This window comes from Eucyclogobius newberryi, unplaced genomic scaffold (genome assembly GCF_026437365.1).
Source record: "Eucyclogobius newberryi isolate DKJ021-1_F unplaced genomic scaffold, fEucNew1.0.hap1 SCAF_11, whole genome shotgun sequence".
In the NCBI taxonomy this organism is placed as follows: domain Eukaryota; kingdom Metazoa; phylum Chordata; class Actinopteri; order Gobiiformes; family Gobiidae; genus Eucyclogobius; species Eucyclogobius newberryi.
Window position 1 is genome coordinate 25,443,841 of NW_027315735.1, and position 11,579 is coordinate 25,455,419.

General features: G+C 39.9%; 1 protein-coding gene across 1 annotated transcript in view; it reads right to left on the bottom strand.

Moving 5' to 3' along the window:
* Positions 1-11,579, bottom strand: part of dock2-like (dedicator of cytokinesis protein 2) — a 92,773-nt gene that overhangs the window by 479 nt on the left and 80,715 nt on the right. Inside the window, exons 37-50 of the mRNA XM_072439707.1 lie at positions 11,119-11,229; positions 9,935-10,024; positions 8,628-8,732; positions 7,584-7,725; positions 6,601-6,682; positions 6,376-6,460; positions 6,091-6,177; positions 5,741-5,917; positions 3,808-3,891; positions 3,572-3,709; positions 3,062-3,189; positions 2,168-2,372; positions 1,463-1,559; positions 346-494 (exon numbers count right to left, since the gene is read on the bottom strand). Coding sequence (XP_072295808.1) covers positions 346-494; positions 1,463-1,559; positions 2,168-2,372; positions 3,062-3,189; positions 3,572-3,709; positions 3,808-3,891; positions 5,741-5,917; positions 6,091-6,177; positions 6,376-6,460; positions 6,601-6,682; positions 7,584-7,725; positions 8,628-8,732; positions 9,935-10,024; positions 11,119-11,229 — 1,680 coding nt within the window. The remainder of the gene's footprint in view (positions 1-345; positions 495-1,462; positions 1,560-2,167; positions 2,373-3,061; positions 3,190-3,571; positions 3,710-3,807; positions 3,892-5,740; positions 5,918-6,090; positions 6,178-6,375; positions 6,461-6,600; positions 6,683-7,583; positions 7,726-8,627; positions 8,733-9,934; positions 10,025-11,118; positions 11,230-11,579) is intronic.

An 11,579-nucleotide genomic window follows, 5' to 3' on the forward strand; every position in this document is an offset into this window, starting at 1 on the left:
TAAAGTGAAAAAGAGTGAGGACATTGTGCTAGTGGATTTTATTAACAGTCAAATGAGAATTTTCATCAAAAACATCAAAATTTCCCCAGTTTTTAATGCAATAACTGCTCTGTCTGAGTCATAAAACCTTTTCTCTTTGCACGTGGCATGTTTTGGAGCCTTTGTCATACTAAACCAGTTTAAAACATTTGAATAGTTAGTTGTTGCAGCCCTAGAGCAAACGCATGGAGCTGGTCAAAGAGTAAACCGTGAGAAAGAAGAGGAGAATAAGCACGTTGTGATGCACACGCTCCGACCTGTGACTCACTAAGTGTTTACAGCATGTTACACCGAGCGCTGTCTCACCTTTGATTTGAAGAGCAGATTGATCACACCCTTTGATCGTCTGTCAGCGGTTCGATCCGATGCCACGCACACGGACACGCTCTTGCTGTCCCGCCTCGCTCGGGGAGTGTCCGCCTCCTCCGACCCCCCCACCACTGCCAAGGAAAGACCTGCGCGGAAAGCAACAACCGCAGGGGATTTTAAAGATGTATGTGCCTCCGCGACAAGCCAATTACAAAAAAACCTAGGGCACGGCGGCGAGGGAGCGAGACACTCAACTCTGCCACGACAGCGTTTTCCTGTGGCCCGTGTGCGTGTTGGCTAAGACAGTACAGTGTGTTTGCTGCAGCGCTTATCAGAGGAAGTCTATTAACACGGCGCTCGATACAGACACTGCTGGCACGGGCCGACGTGGCAGGAGGCCAGGAACATAAGTGCAGAGGGCCTTGAATTAGTGCAGGTGAGCAAGGTGACTGTATAATATGGAAGTGAGACTCAAATCGTGCGCCATGATAGACAGAGTGGGAAGCATAACTAAAGGTTTAAGCTTTGTTTATTGTATTATCTTCTCAAACTTGGACCAGCACAGATTATACATTGAGCAGTGAAAAACGTGCGGTAGTTTTTTATTTTTATACTATAAGAGACAAGAGCCCTGGGATGGGACCAGCCCTGGCCACAGGTACTCGTCAGTAATGAGGGAGCTGCAGCCAGCTAACACTAGTACTGCTAACTAACACTAGTATTTCTATGGCCCATTGTTCAGGTGACAAAGAAGATTAGTTTAAGGGAAAACTTCAAACAGTGCAAACAAATAGATAAACAGAACAAGTGATTATCAGGAGGCTCCGCCCGGCGGGCAGGGCTTACACTGCTCAGAGTAGGATAAATATCTAAATTCTCAGATTAGATCCACAGATTGAGATTAATGATATTCAAAACGTCTTAATTTTCAAAATCAGGGTCCAGATGACTGCAACTGAATATTTTTCTACAATGGAACTCTCCTGGACAAATTAAACTACTTATTTCAATTAAACGTTATAGTTAGCTCTTGCAACAAGTTCGCCAAGTAATAATATTTCTTTGGATATTTGACCATATATTGGGTAATAATCAGTATTAAGTGCAGTGTCACCTGTGATGGTGGGTAGTGATCTGGAGTTGGTTAACCTGGTGCCCTCATTCGGCTCACACAGGTTAGTGTCACTGCGGAACTCCTGCTTCTTTGACAGCTAGAGGGAGACAAAGATCACACACATACATTTAGGTCAACCCTTTATCCTCTTTGAATGGTAAAGTCTTTATTTTATTTTTATTTTTTTACATTTATGTTGCATTTTGGATATCTAATTTTAAATAATTTAGGCTCATTATTCTATTTCATTATTACAGTTTTACCTTTGCATAGGTCTCTAGGTCAGTGGCTCCTAAATGTTTTTGTCTTGAGTTCACCTCTAAGCAAATACATCTCCTACCACAGTACTATATTGTTAATTACCTGTAGTGTATTTTTGTGTTTAAATTATACTGGCGTGCAAAATTCTCCGAAACATTATACTACAAATGAAAAAACGATTAAATATAAGATTCTTTTAAAGTCTGAAACCATTACAAGTACACCCTGCTAAGTGCTCGCGTACCCCTGGCTGGGAAACTTAGAAACTGTGGTCTATAATAATTTTCTCCACAGATTCACTTTGCGCTTTGGCTTTGTGTTTTGGGTCGTAGTCCGGGCCCAGCACATGAATAATATTGAGCTTAAATGTATATATCAGCACAAATAAACTTCCACGGTTCAGTACGTCTTCCATTCTAATGTATAAGGTGCTTTGCGTCCTACCCGCTTGCTGTCCAGCGTGCTTGTCCGTTCCCTCTCCTCTGTGATGAAGATCATGCTGCTCCGTTTCTTCTTCTTTTTGCTCTTCCTCAGTCTGACCTCGGCGTCGCCCACAGTAACCACCACCTCCTCTCCTGTGTTTGCGCTCAGGCTGCCGCTGGAGCGTGGCAGAGTAGACGACCACACCGACGACTCGGGTGGTATATCCCTGCGCGGCGGACAAGGGGAAAGTCAATGGACAGCGTTAAATATCGACTTTTGGGGCTTAAGGCTGGGCTGTAAATCAGGACAAATCTCTGTCATTTAGTGCAGCGGAGTGTACCTCCAACTGGGTCTGAGGGTTTCTTGTGCTACTCCAAGGTCAGTAGATAGATCAGTGGCAGTAGCGACAATTTACACTACTTACCTAACAACTGTTCAGTTACTTGGCAACAAAAGTCAATTGTAAGTGCAAGTGGAACCAAGCAACTACCTATTCTGAATGATACCAAATGCCCATTGATTGTCGATGTTCGTGGCAACAATTAGTGGAATCTAAAACTGCCTCACAGACCACTGCCCCAGCAGCTGAAGTCTTATTTGTGCCACTATTAGCATTTTGTCAACATAAGGTCCCACTAAACTTACTTATTTTCCATACGCACATTTTTAAGGTTTAGTGGAAAACATGGATGCCAAAAAGTTGTTGAAAATGTCTCATAACTCCTTTAACTGCAGTTGAGGCTTGAAACTGCAGGTCAAGGTCAAGGTCAAGGTTTCTTTATCTATAGAGTACATTTAAAAATCTCTGCTTCCCAAATGTAGAAAAGGCATTTAAAACCAAAGCATAAAAAGACAAAAAAAGCTGTGATTTAGACATTATTTGTGACTTTTACCAGCTTCATATCTTAACTTTACCTGTCGGCGTGCAGCCTGGTCGGCGTGCTACATTCAGAGCCTTGCAATGATGAGATGGAGATGATTGACTGACGGTAAGATCGCAGCATGGAGCGAGGACGAGTGGACTTTCTCTGATCCATGTCAGGCTGAACAGGAAAAACAAACCGCTTTAGGCAGAAAACAAGTGGAATCTGTGTAGCTGGATTTGACTTTCCAAGCAACATGGTTTCTTCCAAATGAGCATGACTGGACATGATTAGCGCTAACTGTCCTGAAGGAGCAACGCTATTTGCAAGTTAATGGCCATATTAGGCCTCACACCGTTCAGTCGAGGTGCATTTGAATTAAACAACGAGTTCAAATCACAAATCAGCTTTTTCTCAAGGGCTTTTGTGGCTCCTTTGATCTTCACCTGGCTGAGCTCATTTGAAACTTAGAAATCCCGTAAACAAATGGAGTTCTGAGATGGAATGTTCAGATCGTGCGGTAACCCTTTTCTCTTGGTGACTTCTTCTGTCCAAGTCTTACCAGTTCCCTCACGCCGTACTCCTTCTCCACTTTCTTTTTCAGCTGTTTGAAGCACTCTTCCATACGCTCGTGGAAAGGTCGGAGGTCATCGGTCACTCTCTTTCCATGGAGAGACAGTCCTGCTCCAAGTAATGGGGTCTGACCGTAATGGGATATGAAATAAAATACAGGATCATAGTGAATGAAAAGATGATAGACTCATAATACATATATTGAAGTGCAAGACAATTCCTCACCTGCCATGCTATCAGGTCCTTGAGGCGCATCAGTTTGTCTCGGTCTTCTGGGTGCTCCTGAGTGTACTCGTCAGTGAAAAAGGCCTAAAACCAGAAGGAAATTAATATGGAAATGTCATTCTTCATTTATGTTTTTTATTGTCTTTCAAACTGGATTTTGGACGCTGTAGCATTTGGATTTGCATGTCTTATAATCTAAGAGAATCAATAAAACAAGTGTGAATTAAGCAAAATACATCTACTGATATGTTATGCATCAAGGAACAGTGTTATAACATAATACAGTGTTATAACATAATAATAAAGTAGATATTTAACACAATTACAGGGAAGTATAGCAAATCTTTGGTTGACAATGTTACCACCCACCTGTCCGCCGGCGAGCATTTTCTATATCTCAAATATTCTCTTACATCATCACTTTTATTTCCGTGGTCAATACCAGCAAGCCATACATCATTTTAAAGCTTATTTTCTCAACAAAACGAATATGTCATTGATTTACATTGAATAATATGCCCCAAGAAGCAATTGCCAATAGTTTGTGAGAAAGTCTCAACTTTTACAAACGCATGTCCTACCTGTTTGCTGTTTATGATGGACGAAACGGCTTTAATTCTGTACATCCTTGTACTCTGTCTGTCCGTAAGGAATCATTGAAAAACAATATCCACTTGTATTTTTCCTGAAGTTTCGAGATATTGTCAAGTAAACAAACTTTTCTTCGTTTCTCGCCGGACGAGAATGCGCTTGTCCGGCTCATTTCTCCGTCCATAACAAATGACCTGTTTGACCTATAAAATAATGTTGGGTATCCTTCTTTTCTTCAGACTATTACCTACAGAATGAGACCATCCACAAATTTTTCTGTCCACGGGTTTGTTTGCTACAGCCTCCGCAAAAAAAAATGCGCCGCTTGCGACGCACATGGATTAGTCTGTTTACATCTAAATAGCGCCGCATGTGAATGACGTAGCAGACTCTGATTGACATATTATTCTAGCCAATAAGATTAGCTTTAGAAAGAGGGGTGGGACAAAGGCCTTATTGACACAGAATCTTCTGTATTCTCGTGCGTAATGAATCAGGGAAGGCTGTAAAGAGCCAGATTTCTCGGCAGGATTTTGCGCATAACGTTTTCTGATTTTATTAGCCTTTTGGACGTGCATTTTGTTAGATATATGTATTATTATACCAATACAAAAATAAAATAAAAATATTATAATTTATTTTTATTTTTTTTAACCTCTATATGGGAAATTCATGGGTAAACTCATATTTACACATTTTCACATATATTGTTTTTAGCAGTTATAATTGCTATTAGTGGCCTACAAAACATCAAAATGTATGTTTTATGATCATAGAGGAGATAAAATTGTAATAAAACAGTTTGGCACAGTTGGCACATATTTGGATCACTTGTTCCGAATATACTTTTTGATACAAAAAGGTCAACAGCACCAAAATGCCTGTTCCTAGAGATCTGAAACTTTACACAGTTGTTGTCAACAAGATAAACATCATGTACAGTGAACAGCATATGCACACAATGAAGTATGTCATGCTCAGAACCAGTACAAATTGACAATATTCAGGCGAGACTAAAAAAGGATGTTTTGTTTATGTTTGGGCCTCTGTAGTGTAAGTTCTGAAGTCCTGACAGTGTTCATGTGCACATCTGCAGAAACTGGAAGGACTAAGCTTTCTAATGATGCATCACACTTGCATGTGGAACATAAGATCCTCTTTTCCATTTGGGTATGTCCAACCATTGTGCACAGGGCGAAAATAGGTGAATGGTAGCAGGTTAAGAGCCGTCCCATTATAGTATATCATGTTTCAGTAACTGTGCTGAGAGCAATTGTAGAAAGAAAAAAGAAAACAGAAACAGACTTTTATCTGTGATTAGTCCAATATATACTTATCTCACCTTTTCATACTTGGCAAAGCCGCCCATGACAGCTGGGTCCACAATGCCGTTGAGCAGCATAGACAGAGGGTTGATGGGTAGACTCCAGTCGGCCTGATACTGGTTAATCATGGTCAGGATCTTCTCGTTGGTGGACTCCATTGTCTCAATGGCGTTCTCCAGCGGTGACAAGGTCGTCTGGATCGAAATAAATACATACATAACAAAAGGGCAGTCCGGGTAACAATGTGTGACGACGTAATTGAAGTCAATAATTGATGAAAAGAGTCTGGAATCGGCGATGACGGATTGGAACCTGACGCACGGGAGGCAATAGCTCAAAGCAAACACAGATTTCAAACAAGACTCACATGTTTAATGTCAGAGGCTTCAAACCAGCGCAGGATCCCGGGCAACTTGTACACTGTGGTGAAAGTGGTGCGCTCGATCCACATGGACTGCACAAAAGACGACACAAAACACGTTGACACGGCCTTTCACATGCTTGATAATAACATCTGCACTAGTTGTGAATTTCAATGTCACACACAGTTTGTCAAAGTTGTAAGAATGTATTGTGTGTCGATGTGGGCGAATGCAACAGAAAATGTACATTGTGATGGTAATAAATCGATTTGTTCACAGAGGAAACACACAACAAACTCATTGTTGGGATCCACAGGTCCTTTCCTCACAGGCCGGGAGTAGTGAAAGCGCTGCACGTAGTTGGACTTGTAGAAGCTGCGCGGGAGGAGAAACCAAACAGGGAAAACAAATCAAACCGTTTGTCACGACGAGATTGAAAATGTGGCACTATCAGAGACACATTATTTTCTACATAGTGGTCAATACAAATACAGATTAGATCAAATGGAGCTGACTTGATAATCTGGTCGGGCACTGGTTTGTTCTTCAGACGAGGCGGGATCTCGAGCACAGGCTGCACAGTGAAGCATTGTATATCTGGATATGTTCACTCAGGAATAGAACTGCCAACATGGACAGAAAACACACAGAAAACAACAGGGTTTAAATGTGCACTATGTAACTTTTCTGAAGGACGGACGTTACAGTTTATTTAATCAAAGGTGTTTATTGCTCAGCCAAAACTAGTATGAACAACATGTGTTTTTACTGTGAGAGGGCTTGCCTAGCCACAGATCTAACACGTGTCTTTGGCGAGTATTTATCTCCATGGAATTAGGCGGTGGGCGAGTGACAAAAATGAATATCTCTATATATTTTTAAATAATCCCAATAGTGATGTTCATCTGATATTAAATCATAAAACATGTCTTTAAATCCTTGTAAACTGAATCATAAAAGTGCAGAAATATAAATTAACAACATCACGTTTTTCATTTTCATTCTTAATCAGGTCTTTTTGTTGCATTTTTGTCACTACAAACGATTTACTCGATATTTAAATTTGACATAGTTAAAAAACAACATTCACAATATTGTCTACATTTTTATACATCTCGTACCAAATGGAGATGGATATGTTTAAAGCCATAGTGGGGAATATTCCAGCCAAAGCAAAAACATCTCCATGGAGACAAGCAGCTGACTGAAGAAATAATTTCCCCCCAAAATGTCATTCTACGCTCTCTGACTTAACCACAGCGCCTCCAGACTAGAATCCAGTTATGAGGCGAGATGTCGGACAGAAGTGCCTGACAGGAGCGTCGGCTATATTTTAAATTTATTTTTGAAAGAACTTCGACTGGAGAATATGTTGTGGGAATTAAATCCAGAACAGTCTTTCTCTGAGGCCACAGCTTACCATTTTGCCGCCTTGCAGTTATGGCTATGCATGAGTTTACAAGGCAATTGAAAAAATAAGCAATACTTTTAAGGATACACTGCAGGGGAGAGTCCTGGATGTCGTTCCCGGGCATGGTGGTGATGTTTAGGCGCACGGAGCTGGGGAACTGGGACATAAGATGGTTCTGGAAGTCCTCTCTGTGCTCGTACTCCTTCCCCCGATGGATAAACACCTTGTTCTATTGTCAACACAGGCAAAAGTCTGTTGTCAATATTAATATGTGACTTAAGTGTGTTGAAATCGATCCAAACACTACTAAATGTTGACAGAATCCATGTAATATAATAGAATGTCCTATATTGACTTAAGCTTGTCCATGCACATCCAATGTACCCGCCGATTGATTTCAGATTCGTATAATTGCTTGTGACATACTTGGCTGGAAAAGCAGATTATACCAAGTAAGGATCAATCACATGTTAATACTTTCCATGCCATCTTTTTCCTCATCCTCTTGAGTATTCCTCTAACCTCCTTCTTAGCTTCATTTTACATTCTCCCTCCTGTGTCCAGAGCCTTCCATCCAGTCTGCCCTCTTTGACCTTCAACACTACAGGAGTCGCCCCTGTGATATCCTCATTCCTATTTCGACACAGCCTCATCATGTTTTCCTTCGTGTTACCTTCACTTAAGCTTCTTGTCTTTTGTTCAGCAGCTCTGCCGGTAACACTGCTCCTTTCAAACACTTTCTATTGCTACACAACACATTTTCTACACCTACTCAACACATTGTCCTCTACAGCTTCTATGCTATTCAATATTGTAGATTGCTATGAATTTGAGTTGTAGGGCATTTAGTCAATGTATCAGTTCATAAACATTCGTATTAGTCGACTAATTGAGATTATAAGGAGAATGCATGGAGTGACTGACCTGGTGTTTAGGGAACAAATGGTGAGTTTAATTTCCTTTTATATACAATTACGCAGTTAACTAGTACCTTTTGTACACATAGTTGTTTTTGCATGAACTCCAGTGAGTATGTCCAGTTAAATCCTAGAGATACTTCATCATTTTGAGAGATTTTAGATTCCTTTTAGTTGACAAAGCGATGCACGGGGCACGTCTTCAGTTACTAACCCTAAGAAATGGAGGGTAGCCTTGTCCATAGAAACCAACAGCGAAGTAGTCGGGCTTCGGCCTAAGGATCTTCATAATATTCTCGTAGAACTTGGCTTGTTTTTCCTGCAGAGACAAGGGGAGAGATGGAGATGTGTTTTACTGTGTGTACTCGTGCTTTGAAAAGAACAAAGCCTGATGGCGCGCCTCTGCCAAAGCTGCCCTCAGCACATCGGGCGACCTTTGCGGGTGAGAGATGCGGACAAAAGTACAGTGTCAGGACACAGGACACAGGACAGTGACTATCATTTATGAAATAGTATGGATTCAGCATTTGATTACACAAGCACAGCTTCTGATAGATTAAAACAAAACAAAAAAGCTTCCGAAACAGAAAATGGTACAAAAATTTCCATCCATCTGTCTTAGAGTAATGATAAATTAATAGCGTGGTCATAACAATTAGCAATTCCAAACAAAGTCCTCAAAAGTAGGAGCATTAAAACATGAAACCCATGAATAGTAGACAACTCAGCTCAATTATATATAAATATAATATTAATAAGAATCACAGTAAGGCAGAGCAAAATAATATGTCTGTTTCCCGTAACCCGACCGAGCCGTCAAAATTATAGCCGACTGGAAAAAAAATATCAGCATTTTGTCAAAATTATGCCAAATTATTTTATTTTTCGTGTCACTGGCAGAATAGAAAAAACGGGATTTGACAGTGGCTGAAATATGCAGAATTTGTCATATTTGATGACCAAGACGTCGACGATTCTACGACATGAAAATGGCCAAAAAATAAAATCATTTGTCCTGTACAAAAATAGTTGAGTAGTATTGGGTGGACTTATTCATTTTTTTGTTTTGTACATTTACGGTAGCATCTCTTTTGATAAATGATAATATTAACTTAATTTCATAGGCAAATTATCATTAAATTCTATATACAAATTTGGATTTTTTATGCTTTACCTACCCACTTGAAAAAATGTGGTAGGGCTACACCAAACATACAATTCATTTTGGATATTTTTTTTTGCCTTCAAAGTTTAAAAAAAATAAAAAATACCTCTCCACTTGAAAAATGGTGGGTCGGGTTACAGCAAACAGACAATTTATTTGGGGCAGCCTAACGTAGCATTATTTTTGTGCTATTTCTGTTTTTGGTGGCAATATTGTTTTATTTCTAAAGAAAACAGAACAGGTTGCTTTTGAGGTCAATTGAAACAGTTTGAAAGAATAAAAACAGACGCACAACTAACTCAGAAAAGCAGTATATTCACAATAGGGCTTTATAAAAACAAACATAGTGTGTTTACCAGTCTCTTGCTGAGCAGCTCGTAGTCAAACAGCTCATTTTCATACTGCTCTGCCAGCTCTTTGCACAGAGTAATGGCCTCTTCCCACATCTGCAGACAAACAAGGGGAAATTAAAGAGAAGGTTCTTTCATTAAACCATCTATAGTAGAAAAAGCTTCAGTTGTAGTCATCTGGACTCAGTTAGAAAAGAATAGACGTTTCGACTCTCATCCAAGAGTCATTGTCAATAACAGAATTTAGGTCGGGAACTCCGATATTTATACTCTTCTGTGGTAAGTCCAGCCCATTGGGCGGAGCCTTCCTGAAGTAGAAAGAGTTGTTTGTTTCAACAGAAACTCCCCCTTGTATCTACCGAGCTAGCCTATTCAGAATTTTAATGGGCTATTAGAATCCTCTTTGTCTTTGTGAGACCCTGGCTCAACCACCCTGAGTACCTGATTAGCATCTAAATGTCCTGGTCCTGGTCCTCTACCTTTCCAGGGGTTCAGTATACCATTATAGATACCAGGAAGATTGAATCTTAGCCCTCCATTCCTGTTTAAAGAAGGTCTTTCTTTTTTAACAAAAATAGCTTCCTTAACTCCTCTTTCAAACCATCTTTTTTCCCTGCTTAAAATCTTCACCTCACCGTCTTCAAACGAGTGATTAGAGGCTTCAAGATGGAGATGCACGGCACTCTGAGGTCCTGAACTTGTATTTCTTCTGTGCTGATAGAGCCTCTTGTGTAGAGGCTGTTTAGTCTCTCCTATGTAACGTTCTTTACAGCTTTCTTCACTGCATTGGATCAAATAAACTACATTGCTCTGTTTTTGAGTCGGCAACTTGTCCTTAGGGTGAACCAGTTTTTGTCTTAAAGTGTTTCCTGGTTTAAAATAAACAGGGACTTCGTGTTGTCTAAAAATTCTCTGCAGTTTTTCCGACAGGCCAGACACATAAGGGATAGAAACACCCTTCCTTCTCTGTTCAGTTTCCCTTTTGTCCTGCTTCTTGGTTCTCTTCACTCTGTTGAGAGCCCAAGCAGGGTAACCACAGGCTGAGAGGGCATTTCGGACATGTTTTTCCTCTTTCTTCTTGCCCTCTGAGCTGGTGCCCACCAGATATAGAGCATGTGGTGTGGAGTTATTTCCAGACAGAACTGCACAGCTTACATTTTGTCATATAAATACTATAAAGCGTGTCTGACCTTGCCCTTGTCAAAGTAGTTGATGATGGTGTCGTAGAGCGTCTCTTTGAGCTGCCTCTGTGTCTGAGAGCCGTGGAGTTCAAACTGAGGGTTACACATTTCATCGGCCCACTGGAAAAAGAACAAGCAGGGCAAACGTAGTTCTTATTTATACTTTTGTTACTTTGAAGAAAAGAGTCTCTTCTTTGTTAAGTATTATTATGTATATATGTATATATGTATATATATATATATATATATATATATATATATATATATATATATGGGGGTTCTTCTTCTCATACCAATGTTACCTACAGTATTATTGAATTTATTTTTTTGATAGATGTGCAATCTTTTTCATGCACACTTGACTGATTAGGTAAATTAGTTTTAATTTTTAATAGTTTTAATTATAGTAAATTAATTGCCTGCTTTAATTATTTAGTTGATTGAAACATTTAAAAAAAAATATTATTCTA